Consider the following 27,305-nt stretch of genomic DNA (forward strand, 5'->3'; position numbering starts at 1 on the left):
AGTGCTTGCTAGTGTATTTTGCAAATTTAAGTCTTTTCATCTTGCAATTTGTGCTTGAAAGTGCTTGTGAATGTACTTCATTGCTGTTTTATGATGCTACTGTGTATTATTGGGATATTATCATAAGTACATGAAAGGAATGAGAAAGAAAAAAAATATTTTTTGTGACACACATCTGTTTTTTTTTTCCAGCTTTTCTTTAAATTCTTCAACTTCAAAATCTGATCCTGATAAACCTGGTCCTTTATTGTGAAAGTCTCCTCAGGTATATCCCGGGTGATCTCGTCTCTTTCCCGCCACTTGCCTCTCACCTGCTGCGGACTTTGACTGACTGTGACTCCGCCCTCCCGTCTTGTGACAGCGGCTTGACAGAGTGGGTGTGCTCGTTTAATCAAGGATTCTCCCAACAAAAGAAACCGGATACAAACCTCGGTCACCTCACCATATGTGAGCACCAATACTTTAGAGAAAAACATTTTTAAAAGGGTAAATAGTTCACCACCTTATACCAGTCTGAAACAACATCAGCATAGCTGCAAGACTAAGAAAACAGTGAGAAGGAGAGAGTTCATTACTCTTTTACAAAGACACACATGGACACATCACCGGGCACAAGGAATGTTAAGGCGGCAGGTTAATCATTTATGCATTTATGTGTTAAACACCATCAGTCCAGAACTTGTGCATTTCTAAATCAGAAGGAGGCTGTAAGTTTTCTGAATCAACTCTGAAGTCTGCTCCTCTTTCACACAGATGTGAAGAGCCTTCTTTTGTTTCCTGGATGACATCCACTGTTAAATAACTAAATACTGTTAATTTAAATCCTTTTAGAAAGAGAACAGAAAGAGAACCAATGTCAAAAGAGATGAGTCAAGTGTAACTGAAATGTTCTACACTTTCTGAAAGACCTGCTAGTATACAAAATCCACCAAAAGAGGTTGAGAATCCAGATCTACGACCTGATGAGGTAGTAAAACTTTGTATTTCTGAGCAGACGGAACTACCTTAATGTAAAGTCAGCCTTTTTTATGACTGACAGAACTGAAACTAGTACAACACAGAGCTGCAGCTAACACGTTATTATCTCCATTAATTGATTAGAAAATTGTGAAAACTCTTGATCGGTGTTTCCCAAAGCTGAGGTTAACTTCCTCAACTATCTTTTTCTTTTTGCACTTTCTATTCAAAGTTTACTATCTTAGAGGAGTGAGGAAACCAGAAAATATTCTAATATAAAAAGCTAGAATACATTTTTTTACCCATTTCTGCTAAATATTTTTAAAAAGTAAAAACTCAAACCAAGGAATTGTTTATCAAAATAGTTGTTGTTTAATTTAGCATCAGTTAAATACATATACAGTTGAATTGCTTTGTTTCTTTACCATATCATGAGTAGGTCTAGAAATAAACAGTGCTCCTGAAATTTATGCCAAGACATTTTTAAAATGTAAATTAAACACACATTAACATTTTTAAATTGCTCATGATTGTCTATTTTTTAAAATTTGTCCATTGAGACACTCCATAATTTTCAGGATGCGTTTATAGACCCCAATAAGCTCAAGAATGTCATTTGCCAATGTTTAAATTCCAAATGTCACATTTCTTTCCTTGAATTTAAATACTATAGCAAGAAAAATCCAACACATGAATGTAAAACCGAGCCAATGTGTTCACAAAATATTCAGCAACACAAGAGTTGCCTCAAGTGTAGCAAGAGATGACCTTTAAGAGACATTTTTTGCATATTCTGTTCGTGCAGTTACTAATCTTTGGCTTTGCAACACTAAAAATATAACACACAGAAGCGTGTAAGCAGTCAAGATTGTTGGAGTTAACGCTGTGATAAAAATATTCTGCTAGATACATACTTTGGTGACAAACAGTGTTTGGTGCTTTTACTCCGAGGAGAAGGGAAGAAGAGAAGAAGGTTACACAGGTTTAGAGTCGGGTCAGGAAGCTCAGTTTAAGGCTCGCAGGGATCTGAATGGTCTCCAGAGCCACAGACGACGGTGTGAACGGGACGGTGACTGAGAAGATTTTCTTGGTGTCCATCATTAAGGTGGCTGACTCACCTCTGTCCTTCAAAAGATTCTATATACAAGGTAAAAAAAAGGAAGAGAAAATTTGATAAACAATATTATTAAATGTAAAACTGAGGATAAAACAGCACAAAACTTTGCTCACTTTAATAGTTTCGATGAAACCAGTTGTCACTCGCTCTTCAAACTCAATCACTGGGGTGTACAAGGTCAGTACTTTAAGAATCTGCAGAGAAAAACAAACAATGATAAGAGCACTGGCAAAACACTACATGTACGGGTTTAGACGGCTGAGCTTAACTGATGCTGGACCTGTGCTGTGGTCAGAGCGGTGCTCATGGTGCAGATAGCTCGAGCATCTGCTTCAGTCTTCTTCTTGATCTGTAGAAGCTGTGCAGCCTGAATGAGAGGCTCCAGAGTCTCCTTTGCTCCACAGTCAGTCAGCTCCCGCTCTGTCAGCCATTCCTCCAGCTGCCAAACATTGTACCTGAAGCAAGAACATTACCGGGATTAACCAAGCTGTAAACTCAAATTTGAAAGCAAAAAAGCCACAGTGGAGGGGATCATTATCTGGCACAGTCATTCTAAATCATTTCCTCATTGGATTACTTAATATGAAACATTAACTTTCTTTATTAGTTACTATTACACAGGTGCATTTAATGGCCTGCCAGTGAAAACAAAACACTTTCTATTCTATGCCAAACACATTTCTTCTAGGTCAGAAAAGGCACAACTCAAACTCAACCTCAGAGGGGTGTTACATGTGAGTTTCCTATTTATAGAATATTCTCTCAGCTTCAATTTTATTTCAGAATTTAGTGCCCTCATGAGGCCAAAGAGTGTAATCTCAAAACTTTTTAACCACAGACCAACAGGTGAGTCTGTCAGCAGAGCAGTGTTCAGTCTCACAAATTTCCCAAAATATCAGTTTTCTCAGACAGAATTTGAGGTAAATGTGCTTAAAAATAATTCTTAACATATCCTAAGTATCTCAATTTGATTTAGTAAAGTCATAAACAATGGTGTTGTATATTCCATTCCAATCACATAACTTCATACAAAATTTGCACAATATAGTTTCAAATTAAGCGTCACAACAAGAGGACACATTATATGCAGTATGTGTTTTCCAAACTTGATTCACACAGAGATGCATAGAACTAGAAGTCTTATTCACAATATAGCCAAACAATATATGACTTACTGCAGTGCAATTTTGTATAAACAGGGAAGCTACAAAGTAAAACCCAGGTTTAGAGGAGGAAACTTTTAGGTCTTTGTAAGACTTTTAACTTCAGACTATTTGAGAATTCTAGCACTTTAATCTACCAATCAGTGTTGGGTTTTAAATTCTGAAATTATGTACATGTTTTACAAGCTAATATCACCGAGAAAGTTTGCTTGATGTAAGCAAAGACTAACAAACTTCGATCAAAACTCCTGTTTGCATAATATTTTATTCAGTGTGTGTTCTTTGCTGTACCTGATCTGCAGGCCTTTACTCCAGGAGCACATTTCCTTCCTCAGCAGCAGGTGGTTCAGTGTGACTGCACAGATGATGTAAAACTGCTGCTTGACCGCCTGTTTAATGAGCTCTGCGTCCAACCCATGCTGGCTCATGGTGCTGTGGAAGAGGCTGAGACGTTGCAGGAGGACGTCCACTGTAACAGCCTCCTCTCCTGTGATGCTTGAGCTTTTCTTCCTCAGGCCTGTTGGTTTGGACCCTAAAACGCCCTGGATTGTCTCGTGCTCCAGCATGCTTGCCACTACACATAAGATACAAGTGAGGGAGACTTCAGACTCAAAACAACATGATGCTGAATATGTTTAGTGAGATCGCCTCACCTATGAGAGGCTGCAGGATGTCCTCCATGCATTTGATGAGCTGACGGTAAATTTGGATGGCCAGATCGCCAAATACCTGCTGGTACTCTGACAGTTCAAAATTGGCCAAGCAGTGCTCATTCTGTTTCGGAGTGTTGTGCACCATGAAGACCTGCAGTACACAGGGGTTGTACAGGTATCGAGCGTTAATTAAAGAGCACCTTCAGTAGTGATCATGACACTGGTCTTCTCAAGCTCACCTCGTCTCCACTGTACTGCTTCAGACAGTGTATTATCCTGCATGTGTTGGCCAGCCAGAAAGACACCACTTCAAAATCATTTCCTCTTCTCTGTTGAAGCAGTGTAAAACTTAGCTCAGAATGAACACAATACTCACATTGTTTACACAGATTAAAGTTACATACTGCACCTTAATGATGCTTTTAATGCTGCTGATGGTGGCATTGAGCAGAGTGCTGACTCTCTGATCGTCATTCACTTTGTCTGCATATCGTAGGCACATGAAGATGATGTAGGCTGGAAGTCCTGGCATGAAGCTGACTGCTACACCACGAGGCTTCAAATCTGAGAAGATTATAACAGTTTACAGCAAAAAGTTCAAATGCAGTATTCTTCATGTGTGTAAAAACTTTGACATAAGTTCAGAGAAGTATTTGCGTAAACAATAAATTTTTGGCCCACCTGTGACCAGATTCTTCAGCAGCCAGCTCTCATCTCCCTCCCTGTACTCCAGCATGCCCTGGTACTCTTTCTCCTTGCGTGTGATATTCACTGCTCTGACGGAAGTGTTTGTCACAGAGACGCTGCTCTTTCGCTTGGCATTGGCTAAAAACAGCAGTGACACAATATGAGCTACGACAGGATCAATGTTATTCTAACATTATCTTGAAAATATGCATAGAAAAGTGCCAACAGTCCATGTGATTACCTTCAAAATCTTCAACCTTTTTCATGTAAAGTTTAAGCTGTTTTTTCAGCTTGCGTATGGTTTTGTCTTGTTTTTCTACTTGCTCCATGAGTTCCTAAAATTATGCAAAAAACTAAGAAAGTGCTGGGGCAAACAAAACTTCATACATGGCAGAAAAGTGAATTTTTGAAACTGAAATGAAATAAAAAACATCTTTTAACATCGATGGAAAGTTACAGACTTATATATTTTTTCTGGCAGAGCTCTGCATTGTGAAATAAATAGCATAGATACTGATAAAATGTGTATGAGTGATATATGTTGAAGGTCTAGACAGACAGGAAGCAAACCCACCAGGTTCTCTTTGGTGAGCCGTGTGATCTCATGATTCAGGCTCGCCTCAATTCGAGCATCTTCAGGCAAAAGGAGACTCTGAGCTAACAGCTTCTTCTGCTGCTCCTTTTCATCCTTTAGCTTCTTAACCTCCTCAACCAGCGTCCTGCACTTCTCACCGTGAACACGATCCTGCTCCCGCATCTGGCACTCCAGAAGCCTGGAGGATGGACAGATGGATCAGTTCCATATAACATGAACATGCTTGAAGGCACTGAGAACAGAGTTTCACTTCATTACCTGTTGGTCTCTTTCAGGCCTTCGTAAGCAAGCCACAGCTCTCCATCTTCATTTAGTGTGTGGATGTCAGTGGATCTGAGGAGGAACATCAGAAAATGAAGATGACAAGTGCAGGTTTGAGGTTCACAGAGTAAAATTTCAGACTTTTTACAGGCCTTGTAATTGCAAACAGAATGCAATTTAAAACTGCTAATGATTTTACAGCGTGAAGGTACAATTGAAATCAAGAAGGGATAATATGTCCTGAAATAATTTATTATATGAAAGATTTCCAGTCCTTTCCAACAGTAATTTACAGTAATGTATTTAACTACAGTAATCAGACTGGGAAGTGTATCAGCAAAATAAAATGGAAAGATGAATTAACCAACAAAAAATGAATAATCCTTTTAAGTTTTTGCTGTAATTGGCAGCGGCTCATTATCAGATGATGCATCAGAGGTTGTAGTGCTTTGACAAAAACAGATTGAACAGCTTCATGTGTGCTCACTCCACTGTCACAACAACCTCACTTTTAGTTAATATCTCCTTATTAACAGCAATAACAAAAACATTACTAACATCACTGTCTACAGCAGGCGGGCAACATATAACTCATTTTAATATAATTTTTGCTGTATCTAAGACATAAATTCAGCGCTTTTCAAGACCTGCAGTGAACGGGTAGAATTTAACGAAAAGTCAAGTGGTCTTACCTGTCAACATCTTGATACGAGGGGATTTCACTGAGATCTAATTTCACAGCTTCTCCCAGAACAGAGTCCTGAAAGTCAGTTCATGTATGATAATTTCATTAATACATTGAATTATATCTAATCATTACTGTCAAATGCCCATTCTGTCAAAAGTCTGAAAATTCTTAACAAATATTCCTGATATGAAATAAAAATAATGATAAATCTCATTTAATTTCTCACCCGATGTTTGAGAGCCTCTTGGCGGACCATGTGTGAGCGAAGGAGCAGCACTTCCTCTTTTCGCATTTCCAGCTCCTCATTGGAAGAAGTGAGTTGCTCCATCAGTACGTCATAGGGCATCGAGCCAGGGGCAGGGGGCATTAAATCTGTGCTCTCAGTGGTTAGAGACCTTCGCAGCTCATTTAGATCTTGCTTTAATTTCTTATTCTCAGACTCCAGTTCATTCCGCTGCATTAACACAATTAAAAACATAAACAGATCAAACATCCACAAATGTTTGTCGTGTCAATTCATATTTCAATTTAACTGTCGTAACTGTATTAATGCAAAGTAACTGCTTGAAAGACTAGTGTGCTAAAAAAAAAAAAAAAGTGAATTAGGCAGTGTGCTTCAGCGCTCCTTTTGCACTATAAAATTAACAGACTTTTCGAGGGGATCTCGTGTTTGGGGTGTTGAAACAAATGTTGAATCCAAATTAATTCAGTCACACCTTTAGTGTTTCCAAGTCCAGTTCTGCTCTGCCAACAGTTCTCTGCTCCTCCACTTCCTTTTCAAACAATACACATATAATGTAAACATCAGGCATCAGGATAAATGTCTGTTTAGTAATTAGTATTTTTATAGAAAGAAACCAGGTGCTTCATACTTTTGCCTTCTCTTGTTGGGCTTCTTCTCTTTATCCAGCTGCTGTAATAGTGACTGTTTGTCCTGCTCCAGTTCCTTCACTCTTCTCTGGAGCTTCAGCAGGATTGGCAGGTCAACCGTAGTCTGGGTCTCATCCTAACAAAACACATCAAGCATTTGCTGATGAATCTCTTCACAAACTAACTAGAATGCTGCACTAATAGGATTATAATAGAGACTAGCTCAGAAAAAACATCTTCCCACAGCTGTTTCAAGTAAGGACTATCCAGTCATTAGTACATGCCCTGCAAACCCAAAAATCAATAGCAGCACACATTTAGACTTTTCTCTATTGCTCTTCCTGTTCTTGTGGCATTTAATGTCTTTTTTGTTCTGCACATAAAGAAGTAACTAAGATGTAGAGAGTTATCTATCTCACTCTTAGTTGTAATTTAGAGAGGAGTAAAACTGATTGCTCCTCTTAACAATTTAAGAGCTAAAAATGACTACACAGAGCTATCATTAGGTATTAGATTTTTAAGTTGCAGCAGGTTTAATGTCTGTCTTAGTAGTTTTGCCATGTATCAAGGCTTTTTGTGAGTTTTCAATATGACAGATGTGTATGGATGTATTTGTCTTATTGAAGTATTAGTAAAATATTAATGGGGACATCATTAAGAGTAGCTACTGTTACGATACAGTAGCTAAGGGGGGTCTACATAATAAACGATTAAAATGTTTCCTGTCGGCCATCATCAAACCTTCTCATCACATCTCACTGAAGTAATGACGTCAATTCAAAAACAAACCTTGTAATCCAGCTACTTTTATAGTGTCCCCAGTTTTCCACTATGAAATGACAATGTGTTACCTTTAAAAATAATAATAATAATCCCACAACACACCATTGCTACTATTTGAATACAGAGAAAATACTAATGTTTCACAGCTGCCTTTAGGCCAACAGACTGTGAGTATTTCATACATACCTCTGTTTGTGCTGAGCTGTCTTCACCCTCAGTCGAGCCTAAACTCTGACTAAACTCAGATGATATACTGCTGTAGTTAGAGTCTGTCCTCTTGTGAGTGGATTTACTTGAGCTCTAGTCAGGAGCGAACAAGAAAACATGTTATGGATGGAATAAATAGTCAAATATAAACCTGTTACATCATGAGAAAAAATCTTTTAAGATATCAGATACTTTAAACACCAGTATTCTTTTAACATTTTACCTTCATCTTGGTATTGGTAACTCGTTTTAGTATGTTCTGTATGCAAATGAGGTTTTACATCCATCAAATCAACAAATGTTGCCATTTGAGCGCTAAGTGAAGCTAAAATAAATTCCTCACCATGTTGAGATCCATCTCCTCCTTCAGGTCGCGATGCCGCTCCTCCAGATGCAGGTGTTCACTCAGTAGAGTTTGGTAACGAGAACGCTCCTCGGTCAAGTCCTTCTCCAGTTGTTTTGTGTTGTCAACACTGGTTTTAATCTCTGAATCAAAAGAGTTATGTTTAATGTATTTGTGTATTCTAAATGTAGGTGAACTGTAAAGGCTAAGATGAGTTGTTCCATACCTGTCAACTGTTGGGCTTGTTCGACGATTTGCTTGTTCAGTTCATCTATGTTGTTGTTCAATGATGTGTTCTTCATGTTAAGCTCGTCTACCACCTGATTGTGAAAGGAGACATACTTGTTTATAGCAATTATTCCTATTCACTTTAACTCTTCATAACACACACAGCAAAATAACCTACTAAGTACTTTCTATTTCATTCTGATCTGTTCTAAGTCAAAAAGGCAGCCAAATATATGCTATTATTATAGGTTTCATTTTATTATATGTTGATGAATGAATCCTATACTGTCATAGCCAGTTGGTAGTGACCTAAATGCTAACGTTAAAACTGCTCCAGTCTTTTATTAACCTTCTGGATAAGCAAACTCTTTTCCTAACATTATAGTCAACAGTACAACCAACTACACAATACAAATAAATACAGCAATACACACACAAAATCTGATTTACAAAAAACAATGTTAGCAATAAAATACTGAATAAAACATTGACTGGAGCGGACAAAAGGTACAAAGCCCTGCTGCAGGCCTCCTGTAACAGTCAGGGGGTTGTAGAGTAAAATATGATTTTAGTCAAAGGTCATTCAAAGTACTTTGTCTACAGATGCTATGTCATCATTTTGATTGTCGTTCCAAATAATAATAGCAGATAAGTAGAAAACTAAGGCCAAATGTTCAGGCACTTGAGTTGGGTTAATTAAAACTACCCAGTAAAGACTGTGGAATAAACCGACCTGTTGTGTCTGCTCCTTGTAGGCCTTTGTGTGCTCCGCTAGGTCTTCTTTCTCTCTGCAGGTTTGTTCCAGCTCGTGCTGAAGGAAGGAGAGCTGCTCCAGCAGGGAAGGAAGTGTTTCTGCCTTGGCTCTGGCCTCCTGCTCTGATCTACGTAGGTTTTCTATCTCTTTGCTCTGTCTATCTCTATCCATGTTCTGGGTCTTCTCCACAGAACTCAGCTTCTCACTGAGCTCTCTGTTTTCTTTATGCTGCAGGGGGAAAATACACACACATGCTGTGCATGTGATAACAACTCCCAATGACCCAATGTTTCTCAAGCAGCATTTTTGCCTTGCTCCAGAGTAAAAAAACTACCTACCACAGGCAAAACTAGACATCCATACTTCCACAATACTCACCTGCTCAATGAGCTTGTGCTGCAACTGCATAATCTTGTTCTCCATACCAACGTTGAGCTTTTTGAAGTGCTCCACAGAGCGTGCATCCACTTTCAGCTTCTTTAATTCCTTTCTGGCCCTCATGCGACGCACACAACTTTGTAACAGGATGACGGCTGCAAGGACACGTCGGTAATGTCGCTTGACCAGCCAGCCTTTTACCCACCTCTGAATGACCACTGCCTTTTGCTCATACATCAACTGTAAAAACAGACACGCTTACAATGTCAGGTGTGAAGTGTGAAAAACTGCAATCACATGCAAAAGGTGTTGATGCTGAAGTAAATATTAATGTATGAATGCTTACAGATTAAGCACATGGCATACATTTCATAATGCTGACACATATTAAAGTCTGAAAAACTACAGATTAGTCTTCACTTTCTCAACAATGTTACTACCAGAATCCGGGACATCTGGGTGTCCTTTGAGCAAGGGACCATTTGAACTTTATGTTCAGAAGGCACAAACTCTTTTATTTAATTTTTTTGGTGGTGGAATCTGTTTAATTTAGTTGTATCTTAATATTCAACAATAATGTTCTTCTAAATCTCTTTAAAATTAAGCCCTCTAAAACTGTTTTAGTAAGAACTTGTTTTAAGTACAAGACCATCCATTAAAAGCAGATCTTAGTGTGGAATTATAACTTATTTTACATTGTAAAGTGAAATTTTAATCAAGTGTAACATTACCTTATAGTACTCCTTTCTGGCCAGGTAAGCCCTCCAGAAGCACTGAATAGTGAGAGCTGCAGAGCGCTGCTGCTGGTAGCGCCTCCTTCTCGCCCACATTCGTACGTTGCGCTGAATGATAACAGCTGCTCTGGTTTGCCGCAGAAACTCAACATAACTGACAAAAGAAAATTAAGAAATATGCTTAGGATATGTTAAGTGCTTCTAAACTTATTTTGCTGTTGTTTGACATCTAAACTCACCGGCGTGCCTGGTGACCCCGTACATGTTTCTGAATGGTAATGGCGGATTCCTTCATCCTCAGATACTTTTTGCGGGCCAGCCAGCAGCGGATCGTCTTCTGTATACGGACACAAGCCATACGCAGTTTGTCAGAGCGCAGCTTCTCCAAGTAAGCTACCTGACCAGCCCTGAAGAAGATTTTGTTTTTGCCAAACTGGTACTTCTCCTGGTCCTACAAATAAAATGCAAAACACAGTGTTATACATGACATTGTACATTTTAGTGGGTGTGTAAAAGTTATCGTTATTTTGTCACTGACATGCTAATGCTTTCATACAATTCAGAATTACATTTATAAGCTTTTCCAGGAGATTTTTGCAGGTCTGTTTCTTATCAGGAAGAGCGTCCATCCGCTTCATGAGGACCCGGTAACGACTAAAGAATTCCTGATAGGTCCATCTGCAACATTCAAATACAGGAATACACATAAGACAAGCTGTATATCACATTTCTATAGGTTTATGCATAGACTGAGTCAACCACTGCACATGGCCCCGCATTCTGTACCAGATGCTGAAGCTAACATGGTACCTAGATGGGAAGCCTGCTGCTGAAATCCGGATTGTTTCCAGGATGCCACATGCTCGAAGCTGCTGCACAGCCCTCACAGGGTCCAAGCTTTATACAAGATGAGATACAAACAACTGTTACAAAAATTAGTGTACAACTCTTTCAGTTGTGTTTGTTGAGGATAACTGTATAAAACACAATGAAAAAGTGGGAAAATCCTCCTCACGTAAAGGGAGCTTTATCGTCATTTGGTTTGATGCAGCGAACATAGTGAGGAGTTGTAGCATTTAGCGTGTCCATCAGCAAATGCAGAGACTGTCGAAACTGAATAAAAAGATAACAACAAATCCTCCTAATGTGGAAATGAAAATGCATGAATGAAAAAAAGATTTTGCACTGATCAGTTGAGAAAACCATTAAATTAATTTTCCATAATGTCTTCATAATTACACATCTTCTCTGAGGTTTTCACAACAATGAGAACCATAACCAAAACACTACCAAATGCCATGTTACCTCTTTGTGATGCTCTCACCTGCAGCCCAACGGTCTTCTTATTATCCCTCCGAGATGGTCCAGCTCTTCCAGTGCTGCTGCTACGTTTGCTAGGAGAACCTGTTGGCTTCTCATCATCCTCAAACAGCTTCAGCAGCAAATCAAACTGAAAAGATCATTTTTCAGGCATTAAATTAACAAAACACTCAATGAACAGCAGGTGGCAGTGTTTGCAGTCTACAAATCATAAGTAGGTGTACAGTATTTCCTCCAATAGTGGTGTCTGAACAATTCAAGGGTGTGTGCCCACAAACTTACAACACAAACAACTTAACAGTTATTTGCTTTTGGCTTCTCAGCAGTCGAGGAGTTGCTGATATTTACACAAACACTAAATGGGATATGACTAGAAGTGAGAATATAATACACAACAGAAAGCACATCATTGTACCTTGCTTTTTGTCAGCACATTTATCTGCTCCTCATTAACTGTGTCCTTATTTTTCTCCAGGAAGCCCTCACACTGGTACTCCACCTAGGACACAGAGGACCAGGTCACACAGTGTTCTCTGACTAACAGAGCAAAGGTCATAAATACACTGTTTGGTACAGTCTCAATTAACACAGCCGTCAAATATTTGTGTCAAAAGCATAAAAATGTTGCTTACATAAGTGAATATGACATCATTCCATAAACCTGTCTATCCTCCAGACTGCTTGTTCTGTTCAAGCTAGGGGGAGCTAGAGGCTATTCCAGGAAATATTTGGTGAAACAGTGAGTTTATACCCTGGATTATTGACCAGTCAGTGAAAAGGTGAACACATACCAGCACATTTACAAGCAATTATGAGCAATCTTGAGTTCCCATTTCAGCTGAAAAACTGGAGAAAAGCCATTCAGACACAAACACAACATGCAAACTTCACACATAAAGATTTTAGCCTTTCTATATTGCCCAAAAAAAACCCTCATTTTTTTCAACTGTGCTAATCTGTGCCGCTTTAAACTGTGCTGAGATGCAACGCCACCTCAGCATGAGCCACACAATCATGTTTCACCTTGTCAGCAAAGTGGTGGATGATGAAAGCTCTATTTGATAACCTGGGTTTATCAAAGTGAGCATTCTGCTTCAGGAGGGTGTTGTACAGTTTCTGTGCCCATGTGTCGTCAGAGCCTTTGGGCATCTATGGAAAGAGGAAGAGCTGACACATCAGTTAGTCACGGCATTACTCATAACCTCCAAGCTTGAGGTGGCGCACATTCCGGAAAGTAGCTGGACAGACTTTCACCGGGAAAAAAAATAGAAATTCCACTTTTTTACCTTGCACTCTTCATCCAGAAGGTCCAGGATGCCCAGTTTTGCCTCAATGAGATTAATGCAGGGCTGGTTGTCATAGAAGTCGATTAATGTCCAAGGGATTTCCTCTCTCATGTACTCCTCCTGCTCCAGTTTGAAGACATGCTGGAGGGGGGTATTGTCAGAAAAAAAGAGTTATGAGTACTGCATGTTTTGAGTGAAAAATGAACACGGTTTGCAGAAAAAGACACATACCAGGTTGAACTGTTGTTGAAGCTTCTCATTGGCATAATTGATACAAAACTGCTCAAAGCTGTTGACATCAAATGTTTCAAACCTGCAAAAAAAATAAACAGCTTCAGTTACAACAACATTTCAGGCTGTCTGTGGAACATGAATGGAAAAACCTATAAATAAAAGCATACCCATAAATATCAAGCACACCAATAAATGAGTGCTGCTTTACTGCAGATTTTAAGGCATGGTTAATCCTGCCCACAATCCAGCTGAAGAGTCTGGCATAAATGTGCTTGGCTAGGGCATCTCGGCCGTACACCGCATTCATTTTGGAAACAGACTTAACGTAGGTTTCTGTGGTCGTCTTGAGTTTTTTGTGACACAACCAGTGGGCCATTTCTTCACAAGGCACCCCCATCAGCTCACAGAAAACTATCAGGTGGGCATTATCTGGCTAAAAATACATAAACAACATTATCTTATTATCTTATACAGGCAAAGACATATAACACAACAAATTATACAGAAATCAGCTGTAGAAGACAAAATACTTGAAAATTGTTGTGTACAGTACCGAAATGCTGCATCTGTCTGCAGACTGATCTTTCACCTCCACATTGCTAAGATGGAGAATAGCTGACAGAATTTGATACATTTCCATTTGATCACTTTCACCAATTCCTACCATGAAAACAAAACAATACAACAAATTATGACCAGTCATGTCAGACAGTCAAAAAAACAAAGAACATATGCACCAGTTAGCCACAACATTAAACCACCTGCCTAATATTGTGTAGATCCTCTCGTGTCAACAAACCAGGACCTCTAGGGGCTGTTCTACTGCATCCCACCAATGATCAATCGAATTGGAATCTGGGAAATTCGAAGGCCATATCAACACCATTGGGCTCTTTGTCATGACCCTCGGCCCATTAATGAGAAATTTTATGGCGTGTCAGGGCACCATCTCTCTGTGGTTGTAATATTGTGGCTGCTCAGTGTATATACATTATTGAAATACAATTAACACTCACCTAACAGTGTGAAAGCCCTCCTGGTATTGCGCATCTCTTTGGCATCATCTACTCCGTCTATAACTGGGCTCTGACCCTGGTTAGTACAGGTGAAGTCATCTGCACAACCTTCAAATGTTAATCATAAAATATTGTGTTAACATCAACTGACTGTTACAACTGCTATTGCTATTTTGACATTTTTTTAAAGTACTTGCAAATCATCCTCAAAGGAAACCTGATATTTTATAGTCCCACATACCTAACTTGAAGGCTTTGAACTCTGGTAAATGTGAAGAGGCACACAGCTGGTAGAATATATGGTAATTCCTTTCTCCATGGGCCTAAAGATAGTACAAACAGATGTAAACTCATGACCAGGAAAAATACTGCAAAAGCATTCAGTAAAACTGAATCGACTGAACTCTGATGAATTCAGGCTTAAACTAAAATAATCAAACTTTGTCTTATAAGAAATAGCTGATACTTGCTTTGCAAAACTTTATATGCTCCCATCTCTCTGAGTAAAGGGCCAAGCGTGATGAATTATGTTACGAATTTGTGTTACGTACGGGGTTTGCTAGTGCACTGCTAAGACACAGATGTTAAATGCTACATGATCATGACAGTGTTTAAAATCAATGTACTGTGAGAAGAAATGCACGAGCTCGAAAGACAGGACAAACCACATTCAGACACTGATAAATGAAATTTACCTGATACACAACTCTAGACTTTTCCAGTAAGTAGGTTCTCATGTCCGCCCCAATTATACAATGCTTCTTGTCAAATCCAATTGCAATGTACTTCCCAAAGCGACTGCTGTTGTCGTTCCTTGTTGTCTTGGCATTTCCAATGGCCTAAATAAAATACACATACACTTATCAGTAAGATTTGTCATCTTATACCTTCATTGCACTTTCCTGCAGAGTTAAATGCTACCTCCATGATGGGACTGGATGCAAGAACTCGCTCCTCGACGTTGGATTCATCGGAGGAGCAGCTGACTGTGGCAAAGTAACGCATTGCGTACTTAGCTGAGACAGTTTTTCCAGCTCCAGACTCACCACTCACAATGATGGACTGATTTCTTTCATTTCTGCATCATAAATGTGACAGCATACAGACCAATCATCAGACAAATTTGCTTTAAAATGTAAAACGAAATGTAGTTTGAGGTGTCACAACCTGGCCATCTGTTTATATGCTTCCTCTGCTACAGCAAAGATATGAGGGTCCATATCCCCCATGTTTTGCCCACTGTAGGCATTGATGATGTCAGTGTCATAGATAGGAAGGCTCTCATAAGGATTGATGGCAACCAGGACAATTCCTAGAATTCACAAGTTAAAAATATCTCCATTAGACAATTAGAAGCATTATAAAATTATATTATTTAACATAGGTTCAAATTAATAAACAGTGAACCACAGATATAGCTGTTTTGTGTGCATTATTTGTTCTAAATTCACATTTTAGTGTTGTGTTCCTTTAAAAAAAAAAAGAAGCATGCAGCACAATAATCAGCATAATGTACTGTAGATTATGTCAGACTGCACAGTGAGCAGGGCTCCAAAGTCTATGTGGACGGTGATAGGGAGAGTCAAAGGAGATGAAGCTCATTACCGCAGTACGTGTAAATCAGCTTGGAGTCGATAAAGCGCACTCTCAGGTTGTGTAGCACTGCTGGCTCATGGAGGTAGCTGAGAGCTGTAAGGTCATTTTCCCCCACCAGGATATTGGGGTTTCTTAGCGGTGGCAGGCTGTTGGTTCGAGGGTCTATTTTGTGCTCCACTGTCTGGAAAGATCGAAAATGGTAGCTTTGAGAGTGTGTACAACTGGAGGACAGCACTTTGTGTTAAACACAAAAATATTAGGATCAGTTGAACCTCAAGCTAAAGCTAACAAGCAACCAGAATGCTTGGCCTGTTCATGTTCACTCATGATAATGCTCTGGCCTTATTTCCATACCTGATGTGCATGCCCTGACTCGACTACACAGCTTCTCAACCACAGAGTTCTCAACCCTAAGTGAACCTATTTTAAGGCCAGTACATAACCTTCCTGTGTTCAGACTTTTGCAGCATTGCAGAAAGAACCCCAGGGTATTTGTCTACAGTGAAAATTTATGTGCATTTATCAAACAACACAGATGCCTTCAATAATCCGTCATGCACATGGAAATTTCTGAGACTCTGTTGCCAGTGTTCTTGAGGAGAAATGTGTGCTTTCTGACAGAACACCACGCACCCATTTCCACCTCAGTGCCTCCATCTCCTGTGTGTGACTGTGTGCAGTATGTGACATCTGACAGTCTCACCGTGCCATCCTCCAGCTGCAGAGACAGCGTCAGGTCTCCAGGAGTGTAGTCTTTGATGAGCTCTGCTGATTTCCACACTTCTTCTGCATCTGGGAGCCATACACGGGCATACTGATGGACAGAGAGGAAACCGGGTCAGACTCATTCAACCACAATACCACAGCCCCTTTACAGCAAAACAGCGGTGACATGTACTTCAGGAGGACAGCTTGAAAGCTAACTTGAAGTCAGCAGTCATGCGTGTATATTGTGAATGGATACAGGATGTTTGAAGTGGGGGACTTAGAAAGTAATAAATGAAGAGTTTAAAGAGTCGAACGTTTCATTAAACATCTAAAACTGGCGGGGGTTTTAGATGTTTTAGATCGCCAGAAATTACCGCTAATCAGTCTGATTATAAGTTAAGTAACTAACTGTTAGCTAGGTAGAGGAAAACCTTTGAATAAGCTGAACAACGGGCTGCTTTCATCCGGTTTTCTTACCTTGGAGTAAAGTTCAGAAGCAGCCATGTCTTTAAACTTGTTCAGTGGAGCTTCGGAAAAGCTCTCTGGCCGCAGAATGAGGAGCGACACATTTTCACGACTCTCCGAGAAAAAAACATGAACTTCACTGAGCTCCTCTCCTGGACTCTCCTACAACGGAGGAACAGTTGTCAGTCAGCTGCGCGTGCCCGGACACGTTGTGCTCTCGTGCCTCCCAGCGGCCAGCACGCGCATGTCACCTAAACACACCTGAGCACGTGGACTCGGAGAGGCAACCCGGTGGGTTGGGAGAGGAGATACCATCACTGTCACTACAGCCTGGGCATTACTGATAGTAGAAGCAGGAGAATCAATCACCTCTGATAATTGTCTGTTCATCATGTATAAAGGACCATTTTAAACAGAATTAACCTCAGATTTCAGTAATTAAAAAATGTAACTCTGTAAGACCCTAATATAGAAAAAATTAGCAAAAAAATAAACAATATATATATATATATATATATATATATATATTTGAGCTTATATATTATCATTATTTTTCTATATTTGGGTCTTGCAGGGTTAAAGACCATTTGACAGAGCAAACTAGTCCAAGCCAGCTTAAAGCAATAATGGAAGCAAAAACTGCACAGTGTTTCTATTTATATTATTTATTCAAAATAACTTGTGCACCTGACACTTTCCATGGAGACACTGTACTTGTCACATGGAAAAAAAATATAAGAAATATGTCTTTGATGATTGTTATATCAAAGTTATTATGTGTTTTCTATGGTAAAAGTTCAAGTAACACTATTGCAAACTGTATCTGTATATAACTGTATACAAAACATTTAACTGATCCTGGGTGAGTGTGGTCAGCAGAGAGCATAATATGCAAATCAAACAGTATTGTGTAACTTCAGTTCAATGTGTAAACAGGGTAGCAATTCATTTGCATTGAAAAAAATTTGCTTTAAAAACACTAGTATTTCCATTTGACAATACCATCTTCTATACAGTGTGCAGAATGCGACTGATGCGAACTAAAAGGGAGAGAGTGATTTTGAGAAGAAATCAGATTATAGTGACACTTCTCCAAGGAAAAGAGTTACAGTTGTGGGGGCTATAATTGTGAACTAACATTAACTAGGAGTAAAACACAATTCAATACATTGCTTTAACACAATTGTATAAAATAAAAACATAACTGCATTGCCACCATTGTGTGCCTTTAATGTGTTAATACTGTATATTGACTCTGAATACATTTAGTATTCTATATTCTAAGTGTTTTTAGAGTTTATACAAACCTTAATGTTAATCTAGTTATTGACCTGCCTGTTTTGTCTTTTTTTCTTTTGTTGTTGTTGGAAGCTGTTGAATATTTGAATTTCTATCTATCTATGTTATGTATTTTTGTGGCACTACATAAGCAATCAACCTTGCAAATAAAGCCTTAGTTATTCTGTATATTTGTTCAATGTACAAATACACAACATCTGCTCCCAGTGAGGGCCAAACCCCATTTATGCAGCAAAGACTTCCTACAACATCTGAGAAGTTAAAAACATGGTACTTTAAAAAAAAAAGGGTTCTTATAGTCCTCTAAAATCAGTCAGATGAGTGTGGATTAGTTAAAAATTCTGCTATTGAATTTTTAAGTTCAACAGTTTTAAGTTTTCCGTTTCAAAATACAATTCTACTTCATTTGTATTCTAATATAGCTTTCTTTTGAAATTATGGTCTGGTTACCTGGAGTGCCTTCTCATTTTTTTGAATTTTAAGTTCAAATGCCAATAAAAGATTTTTTTTAAAAACGTGCAACTACTGGCCAATATGTTATAAAAATAGTCTTTCTAGCTGTCACATATGTTCCAGTTGCATTATGTAGTAACACTTGAACGTAAAAATTACATGCAAGAAAACATTCAACTGAATAAGAGTAAGATATTATGCAAAATTATTTTATTTACAAAATAAATGGCACAGTGTGACTGCACAGTGAATGCGCATCCACACTCCAGACATGTCAAGGGAGTTTCTCTTCCATAAAATCCTACGTGATTCCAGTCAGACAGTGAAAGACATTTCAGGCAAGATTCACAACTAAGATTCTCACTGAGGGAGCAAATATTGCTCAAGAGGAACAACGGTTCATTACTTTTAAGGCCATTTTAGAGGTCAGGGTGAGATGGAGACCAGCAGCAAGTCATTGCAAACCAATGTTACTGATGTGAACTAAACACAACTGGCTACAAAGCGTGTATCATCTAGTGTTCAGTACTTTGAAAGCACTGAATTAAATAGCATCACACAGACAGGACACAAACAAGATTAGAAAAAAAAGGATTACTTCACTTTTCACTATTTAAACAGACATGCCTCCATATGAGTACATGAACAGTTGCAAAGGAAAAGACTGCAAATTACACTTTTTCACAATTACAATTTTTTTGCCTCAATTATCAGTAAAACAGAGGAAGAAGATTCCTTTGCACTGAAGGAAACAAAAGCTTCACCCAAGTTGTCTGTGTAGGTTCTCATTCATCCAGGTCATGGTTATCCAAAGAAGTTCAAATCAATCCACTGGACTTACACCAACCACCACCAGAACTGAAGAAGCCTCTTGGATGAGAGGTGAAACGTCTTCAAGGAACTTTCTTAAAGTCCAGTGGATTGATTTAAACTTCTTTGGATAGCTTCACCCAAGTTCTTCAACTGCTGTCAGACAATCTGTATGGAGGCATATATCCTTAAAAGTGAAAATGTTCTATGGAAATAGGAAAACATTAACATCCATTCATATTTACGAGTGTGATATGTTCAGAAATCAAGAAGTGTTCGGTTTTGTTTAAGATCTTGAGAAACACTTTCAGCTACTACTTTGCTGGACTTTTCTCATTGACAATTAGGTGCCTGACAATCGCCAATTGTTCTCAAGTATTTGGCTTGGTATACAACTTGTTCTTAGAGAATACATACAATGGAGAAAAGTAACCAAAACGTAAACAACAGGTAGAAATTAGGTGGGCGCTGGAATGGTAGCAAAACAGTAAATGTGGAACCATCAACCAGCCAGTTTGCTGGTCACAATGGAAGTCTTTCTTTGAGGCAGGTCCTGAGGTGTTGGGATGTGGTCCCCTGTGATCTCAGTCTTCTCCGTTGGAGCTGATGGCAACTGTTTATTCTTCATTTTTGCCTTGGCCATGTTGTAGTCACCAGAGTCAAAATACTTTTGCTGGACAAACAAAGAAACCACATAGTGAGAATTACTGCAAGACCCTAAAAGCTGGCTATTTTTACATAAGTCGCCAAGTTTAGATCAGAAACACACCCCCTTCTGCTGAAGTCTTTTCCTGAGAAAGTCTGAGCCTCCATGCTTGGGTGCAAGGTTGGGATACCTGGCCTTCAGTTTGGCCTCCTCTGCTTTCTCTGGGCTGATTACTTTGTCCTCCATTTCCTGTTAAAAGAGCACAGAGCGTATGGATGACAAATTATAAACTCTGCTAACTTGAAGGGTACAAAACTAAAGCTTCTTTAGAAATGCTTATGTTACCAGGAAAGAAGTCAAAATAGATATTCTAGCAGCAGCAGCTAGGATGACTGCCGATTATTTTTCATATTTTGCAGACGCCGCCATGAGGGAAACCCCAACTGGTGATTGAACTAGCATTAATCTTGTCATGTAACTTAGCATGATTAGCTCAGTATAACTCAATGTTAGTTTTGTTTAAAATGTATTTACAGGGGATTACGATAATCTGCAACCAAAACAGCACAGTTTAGCAAGACCAACAAACGCTAGAAGCAAATTAGCTAATTACTTGGCGATAGTATCGGTGTGGACATTAGCCAGTTAGCTGCAGCTAGCTAACTCGGTGCTAGCCGTCTGCTCATTTACAAATTCGACGCGCTAGCATCAGTGGCTAACTAGCGTTAACGTTGGTTAAATTTTAAGTTCGTCATTAAAATTTACCTGCTGCTCATTCAAAGTCCTCGTTCCTTCAACTTCCTCAGACATTACTGTGCCGAATCCCCGCTCTGTTCGCTAAACCGTGGATGTAGCCGCACAACACAACCAGCTCCCGTGGAAGACGAACAGTAGTGTTAGCAGCAACCAGGCGGGCGATGGCAGCAGTCTGTCAGGCAGCCTGTCTAGCAACAGGCCGGTGAATCGATGCCAGAGACACAGATGAGAGAGACACCAGGGCCATAGATCATTTCTGAAAGCCTTGAGGTGACTTCAGTAAAATTATAATGTACACTTGAAAATGCAGTTCCACAATAGCATTATGGCTTTATTTAAATTAAATAATTTGATATTAATTTCAATAGGTGCCACAAAAGGAGGAGAGTAAATAATGCCTATACATGTGTTGACTCAGCATCTGACAATATTAAATGAGAATGACTGATCTACAGGCAAATAAGCATTTCAAAGCAAAACATGCCTGACATTACTGTACCAGTTCCATTAAGTTCAGAATTTTCATACTGTGCTTAATTTTTGCCTTTTTCTTTGCAAAAATAGACACTTCCACCATGAATTGATACACAAAGGGCACAAATAGGTGCATAAAAAATCATTAGAAAGCAGAGAACACAGAAAATCAATTGTTTTACTTAAACAAGGAACACCCTGATTAATGTGGTCCTCTCAGTATCCAAGCAAAACCAAACCCATACCTTTGTCATGACCCAAATTTGCCGAGTGACAAATCAGGCTGTTTTTTGGCTCTCAAGTGGAAATGTGTAAGTTGTTGGTGTGTGGCGAACCTTTTGTTGATGTTGCTCCAAATGCTGAGAACATTACAACTGAAAGTGTAAGAAGCTATGTCTAACTTAAAAAAAAAAAAGACTATTTCTTAAAAAAAGTTTCTCACAGCAGACATCCTGGCTTGCCAGTTAGGGATGTCTTTGTGTGAGATCTGTGTGCTCATCTTCAGCCACTGATAAAGCTCCTGCCATCACTACCATCCAGGGTTGTCAGAGATCCACCGCCAGACTGCTTTTTCTACTCCAGCTGCTTCTATAAGCCCCATCTGTGATCATTCTGTCATTTTGGCTTCAATAAAACAGCAGAGAAGCAAACATCTTTCCTTTAACCAAACTTTTCTGTGGCTCCAGCTCCACCAAGGAAAGGGCCCCTAACCTTTCTTTACAACTGAAATTAAGGTGGTTTAGCAGCAAAATCCCCTGTAGAACATAAAAATTAAAGGGCTTATGGTTTGCTGGACATAAATTTTTAACCCATTATTTGCTTCCGTAGTTTTGTTTAGCTATGTTTACTGTGGGATTAACGTCACAAAAAAGGATGAGAAGAAGAAAAATTCCCAAAAGATTCTTTATTACCTTTTAACATTTTCTGCATTACTGTAAGACATCATATTTTGCAACAGGATAAATGCTTCACAGCCCAAACTACTACACAGTAATAAAAAAAAAGAAAAACAAAGCTGGGAAGCATGCAGCAAGGAAGGTCTCTGTTGAGTAAATGCATTCAGTCTTATTACAGCCGTTTAAAACTGAATGCATCTCTGTGTCCATCGTCTGCCATTTGGAAACTTGAATTCCAAACAGAAGCACAATATAGTAAGGAGCCAACTTGGACTTGACTTTTATGATACAAAATGAGCCCCTTGGGCATACGATTAGTCATCTTCACCCCCCATTTCCACATCTTCTTGTAACTTCTGCACCATTTTGTCTTCCATTTGTTTGGCCTTTCCTGTAAAATCAGACAAAATGCACAAACATGCTTAAAACACGGGCTAATCATAGCAGCTTTCACTACACAGCTTTAGTCTTTCTGCAATTAGATGATCATCTTCTATTAACCTGTAACTGACAGATACCCATCACTGTACATTTAATTCTGTTTAGAGTAAACTCCAAATTTACGGAGGAGGGAAGGAAAAGCATGAAAATAATCTTCTTGTTTTTGTGTGAGTATCAGGTATATTTCGTTCAGTGTATCAAACTTTATTTTCTTCCTTATTCTAAATGGAACATCAACTAATGTCTCCTGAAGTCTCACAAGTTTGTATTAAGCTGAGTGTCATCCAAATCACATTACTTGTAGATTATTACACAATTCTTACATATAATTTGACAAAAATGTTGCTGTACCTGCATGTGGTGCTTTGATAAGATGGATATTCTTCTTCACTTCGTTGATGGCCTCTTCTTTCTCCAACTGTTTGCCCTTCTTTAATCTATACAGGAGAAGCAAAAAACAGTTAAGGCAAGGGAAAGACTATGTTCGAAATTCTGTAAATGTCTTTCGTCTTTGCTTTTAAAATCTATTACGCATAAAGCAGCAGCTCTAGGTTTCAAAAATATTAACTTAAAAGACAATTCATGTCTAAGAAAAATGAAGTGCTTACCTGTTCATGATAAATCTTGCCTGTCGTTTCTGTTTGATTTCCTCCACCTTCTTCATCGCTTCCACTGAAAATGATAACAGTCCAAACATGAAAAATGCTACCCAGAAAAAAAACAAAACATGTTTCTCCACACCATACTTCCAAGAAGTAAATGCATTCATTACCTGTCTTGTCCCACATCTGTCTGTTATATTTAACAGGAATATTTCTGCGTTTCTCAAACTCCAAAGAGTTATCCTGGAAGACAACATGTTTGTTAGATAAGGAACAGTAAAACAAATCAACGACTCTGAGAAAGTGTTCTCCAGATAACCAACTCACCACTGTCAGCTCCTTTCCTGACGCCTTTCTGAATGCCTTGGTCCATCTCGTCTTTCTTGGGTTTCGCTTCTTCTTGAAGTTCTTGTGGCATTTCGATTTGCAGAATCTGAATGTCTACATTGCATTAAAAAGCAAGAGGAAAAACATAATGCAAGATTTAACTCAACAAAAATAGATAGGACTAAGAACAGGTAAACGGTAGGCAGAACAAATTACAAATACCCTGCATTAAAGATTTAATACTACAAGTGTTGAAAGCTACAAGCTCTCCCTCTTTATACATACTTAACATAAGCCACATGCCAGGTGACATTAGCTTATCACAGAAACATCAGTACTTGTGTTCACATAGACTGAAAAGAAACAAACAGCAGTAAAGAAATGTCAACTTTATGTTTAGTTGTTATGAACTCGATCTAAAAGTGTCCCCATCAAAAGTTTTCATGCCATGTGCTTATGTTATTGTAGATACTGGATCTGATTTTGGAACAACTAGTTCAGCATCGGCCTAAAAAAGCAAACAGTGCCCATATTTAGCTTTATTAAATACTTTTCAAAGTCAGTTTTGTCATAGTGAGCATATTATTTAAATTCAACTTTTTCAAAGCAGATTACACAAAGTTTATGGCCTACTTAAATACTTCTGAAAGTAACAACAACAACAAAAAAGACATCAGGTGGTTTACAACAACAACCGAGTAATATTTCATCTCACAGAATCTGTGATTTCCTTTAAATAATTTCTTAAAGTCAATTTTATAGACTTGCTGTTATGCGAGGTCTTTAATGTTTATCGTTACAGTAGTTTGCACTTTGTCTTCTCTGACTTCTTCCTACCTGTACCTCTCTGGAGCTGCACAGGTCTAACATGCAGCGACTGCTCACAGCTACCTGTCCAGCGTTTATGTGTTCTTGATGGTTGTGTGTCTGTTTCTGCTATCCATATCTCGACCCACCTGACCCTAATCAATTGAGGCAGATGGCCACCAAGCCTGGTTCTGCTGAAGTTCTCTTCCTGTTAAAAGGGAGTTCTTCTCCATTGTGGTCACTATCATTCCATTGGAGGGAATATTCAGACTCACTGGGTTTCCATGTATCATGTTATGGGGTCCTACCTAATGTAATTATTGTTTTTTTTTTGGCATGTATACCAGATTAGACCAGGTTCAGATCAAAAACCAAAAGCCCCTGTACACAGACTGGTCAAATCTGAATGACATTATGCCAGAGAAGCTACAATACACAAAACACAGGCTTTGATTTATAAAAACCTATATTTTATTTATGTAAACACAAATAAAGAGACATTGGAGGTTTTTTTTTTCACATGTAGACCACACTGGAAAGCTTTCTTTCTTGCATTTCCACATTTAAAATAAATGTTTTGGAAATCTGACACCTTGTTTAACAACAGTCGTTTGGATCTGTTGAACAACCTAACTTTATTTGACTTCTGTTGCGTGGAAAAGCAGTGAAATATAGCTTAAGTGTACATTTTCAGAAGTGGAAGACGGTTTTGCAAATTTGGAAGTGAATTTAAGACAACATTAAGCGTTTACCTAAAGTATCCAACACGGTCTTACATCACGAATATGTGGAAAACCGGAGTCAGTGCTGCAGCTTAAGTTTCCCTTAATTGCCGAATAGGAGAGTATTGTCAGCGTCGTTACATCTATGCGTTTATAAAAGACAGCAGCACGCCCTCAACAACTACTAGAAGCTTCACATAAGTATTATAATTTCCAGGGTAAAGACTATGAAGGTGTAGCATTTATGTTTGTACGCAATAAACAATTCCAAGCTACTGTTTCTACATGTGTAACATCAGAGGGCGCACTTACTCCATCAGCCTGAACAGTCCTGCTTATTAAATGTCCGAGCTCTTCAACAACTCTTTTCTAATAAAGTATAGTAATCAAGCATCATGTATCCAGCGTGTATAAATAATGACATTAACTTTTTGATCCTAAACTCTTCGCTGTTGAGGCCGTTCAGTGCTGATTTGTTCACTGTTGGCTTTGTCTCGTTTCCACGTGAATCCAGCACGTTTTGTTAGCAAGCTAGCATTAGCCTCCCAGCTAACGGGCCTTCGCTGACAGTCAAACGGGAGCTTCTGTTAAATTTACCGCTTGTTCACGCCGAAAGAACGAATCTTACCTTACAGTCGTTCCGTACGAACATCACCCCATGTCCGGGGTACACTGGTCCCGAGCAGAAGTAACACTTTTCGATGCGCATTTTCACAGCAGGTCCGCTGCGTGTGGCAGCTGACAAAAACAAGACCGCCCCGTCTTCTTCTTCTACGCCTTCTTCTGCTGCTGCGTCGTCTTCTTCTTCTTCTTCGGTGACCACTGATAGCTGCAGCGCCTGGTGAACATCTGCTGCCACCTGCTGGACCTTCTGTTACAGCTGTCAAAGTTTCTGCTACTACAATTTCGAGTAGGCTTTAACTTAAGGTTTTGCAATTTTTTGTATGCTAAAAAAAATCTTTTCCTCTCACTGAGAATTAGCAAGTCAGAATGACAAAATATTTATATGCTTACACGGGCTTGGACCATGGATATTATTAAGATACAATAAAATAGAACTTAATTCCTAAAAAAAATGTTTACTCAAAAAATTACATGAGAATCTATGAATTGCCTGAAAGAGAAGCAACATTATATAACATTTTTCTTGAAAATAAAAATAACTAAAGTAAAATAAGAGTAGATCAAAAAAGTAAGAAGCAATATTGGTTAGAATACTGAAGCGATTAAGTAATATCGTACATGAAAATGAACATCAAGTCACATTACATCACATATTATCCAATCAGATATGTCAAAACTTGGAGGTTAAGTGATCAGCTCATTATGATGCCTCTCTGACACAGTCACAACAAAGAAAATATATGATATTCGACAGCAGAAATATTCAGCGGCTAATTCAACCATACATAGAAAGTGACTCATCCAAAGACAGGTCGGCAGCAGAGCCGCCAGAAGCTCCACCAACAACAACTGCGAAATAGCTTACCGCAGAACTACATTTGGACAGACAATTTCAATAAAGTCTGTCACATCTGGAACACATTACCGAACAAAGATTTAAAAACTTTCACAGCAAAATTTAAGTATTGGCTGATAGAAAAAAAACAATGTACCCACCTATGACATCTATAAGGTCCAACCGACTGTGGATTGTGTCAATATGTGTGTTTGTGTGTGTGTGTGTGTGTGTGTGTGGGGGGGGGGGTTATCGGTGTATAATGTTGTCTGTGCTGTTTTTATTGGTGTTGTTGGTCCTCCGACTACTTTTACTGAAAAGCCCAACCAGGGACAGAAGTTGAAAATTACCTTAATGCTACACACTCTACATGCACGACATCAGGTGTGTTCTATGTTAATTGCATAAATAAATAAATAAACTCTAAAGTAGAATAATTATATGAAAGGCCCACCCCGATAGGAATGATTCTTCCTCTGGTTTGTTATGTAAGAAAATCTGAATCCCTGTTTCTGAGACTGTCATTAGTATATGCAGCATCAAGGTAGAAATACTCAGTCATGGTATTGA

At 38.8% G+C, this 27,305-nt stretch overlaps 3 protein-coding genes across 3 annotated transcripts; all 3 read right to left on the reverse strand.

The window, feature by feature from the left end:
• Positions 1-1,306: 1,306 nt before the first annotated feature.
• Positions 1,307-17,273, reverse strand: LOC110950326 (unconventional myosin-Va-like). The gene is made up of 40 exons (XM_051951534.1): positions 17,056-17,273; positions 16,574-16,684; positions 15,880-16,051; positions 15,442-15,586; positions 15,196-15,352; positions 14,970-15,113; positions 14,516-14,597; positions 14,275-14,382; positions 13,812-13,918; positions 13,426-13,691; positions 13,256-13,337; positions 13,025-13,165; positions 12,762-12,887; positions 12,154-12,237; positions 11,743-11,868; positions 11,434-11,531; positions 11,229-11,315; positions 10,988-11,096; positions 10,658-10,869; positions 10,416-10,572; positions 9,685-9,924; positions 9,286-9,534; positions 8,551-8,644; positions 8,325-8,467; positions 7,961-8,074; positions 6,987-7,127; positions 6,838-6,885; positions 6,348-6,575; positions 6,126-6,193; positions 5,431-5,505; positions 5,152-5,350; positions 4,819-4,912; positions 4,572-4,715; positions 4,300-4,454; positions 4,130-4,219; positions 3,891-4,041; positions 3,529-3,811; positions 2,355-2,529; positions 2,188-2,268; positions 1,307-2,094 (listed from the first exon to the last, which is right to left on the reverse strand). Exons 1-40 carry the CDS (start codon positions 17,080-17,082, stop codon positions 1,942-1,944), a joined length of 5,466 nt encoding a protein of 1,821 aa, XP_051807494.1. The 5' UTR covers positions 17,083-17,273; the 3' UTR covers positions 1,307-1,941.
• A 1,715-nt stretch (positions 17,274-18,988) lies between these two features.
• Positions 18,989-21,203, reverse strand: LOC110950395 (cAMP-regulated phosphoprotein 19-like). Its single transcript, XM_022192959.2, has 3 exons — positions 21,017-21,203; positions 20,375-20,500; positions 18,989-20,278 (listed from the first exon to the last, which is right to left on the reverse strand). The coding sequence occupies exons 1-3, from the start codon at positions 21,059-21,061 to the stop codon at positions 20,108-20,110; spliced, it is 342 nt and encodes a 113-aa protein (XP_022048651.1). The 5' UTR covers positions 21,062-21,203; the 3' UTR covers positions 18,989-20,107.
• A 1,167-nt stretch (positions 21,204-22,370) lies between these two features.
• rsl24d1 (ribosomal L24 domain containing 1) lies at positions 22,371-26,070 on the reverse strand. The gene is made up of 6 exons (XM_022192956.2): positions 25,905-26,070; positions 23,748-23,861; positions 23,591-23,663; positions 23,427-23,490; positions 23,170-23,255; positions 22,371-22,768 (listed from the first exon to the last, which is right to left on the reverse strand). Exons 1-6 carry the CDS (start codon positions 25,983-25,985, stop codon positions 22,692-22,694), a joined length of 495 nt encoding a protein of 164 aa, XP_022048648.1. The 5' UTR covers positions 25,986-26,070; the 3' UTR covers positions 22,371-22,691.
• Between the last annotated feature and the right edge of the window lie 1,235 nt (positions 26,071-27,305).

The sequence above is a fragment of the Acanthochromis polyacanthus genome, chromosome 8, assembly GCF_021347895.1.
Source record: "Acanthochromis polyacanthus isolate Apoly-LR-REF ecotype Palm Island chromosome 8, KAUST_Apoly_ChrSc, whole genome shotgun sequence".
Classification (NCBI taxonomy): Eukaryota; Metazoa; Chordata; class Actinopteri; family Pomacentridae; genus Acanthochromis; species Acanthochromis polyacanthus.

Bases quoted from the DNA above. Each gene is read 5' to 3' on its own strand.
- LOC110950395 (XM_022192959.2), bottom strand. From the start codon at position 21,061: ATGTCTGAGGAAGTTGAAGGAACGAGGACTTTGAATGAGCAGCAG. The intron at 20,501-21,016 runs GTAAATTTTAAT...CTCTTTTAACAG, and splicing joins GGACTTTGAATGAGCAGCAG to GAAATGGAGGACAAAGTAAT. The intron at 20,279-20,374 runs GTGTGTTTCTGA...TTGTTTGTCCAG, and splicing joins AAAGACTTCAGCAGAAGGGG to CAAAAGTATTTTGACTCTGG.
- LOC110950326 (XM_051951534.1), bottom strand. From the start codon at position 17,082: ATGGCTGCTTCTGAACTTTACTCCAAG. The intron at 14,598-14,969 runs GTAAATTTCATT...TACTATCTTTAG, and splicing joins AGTCTAGAGTTGTGTATCAG to GCCCATGGAGAAAGGAATTA. The intron at 10,870-10,987 runs GTAATTCTGAAT...TTTTATTTGTAG, and splicing joins TCCTGGAAAAGCTTATAAAT to GACCAGGAGAAGTACCAGTT.
- rsl24d1 (XM_022192956.2), bottom strand. From the start codon at position 25,985: ATGCGCATCGAAAAGTGTTACTTCTGCTCGGGACCAGTGTACCCCGGA. The intron at 23,862-25,904 runs GTAAGATTCGTT...AATGCAATGTAG, and splicing joins TCGTACGGAACGACTGTAAG to ACATTCAGATTCTGCAAATC. The intron at 23,491-23,590 runs GTAATGAATGCA...TATCATTTTCAG, and splicing joins ACAGATGTGGGACAAGACAG to TGGAAGCGATGAAGAAGGTG.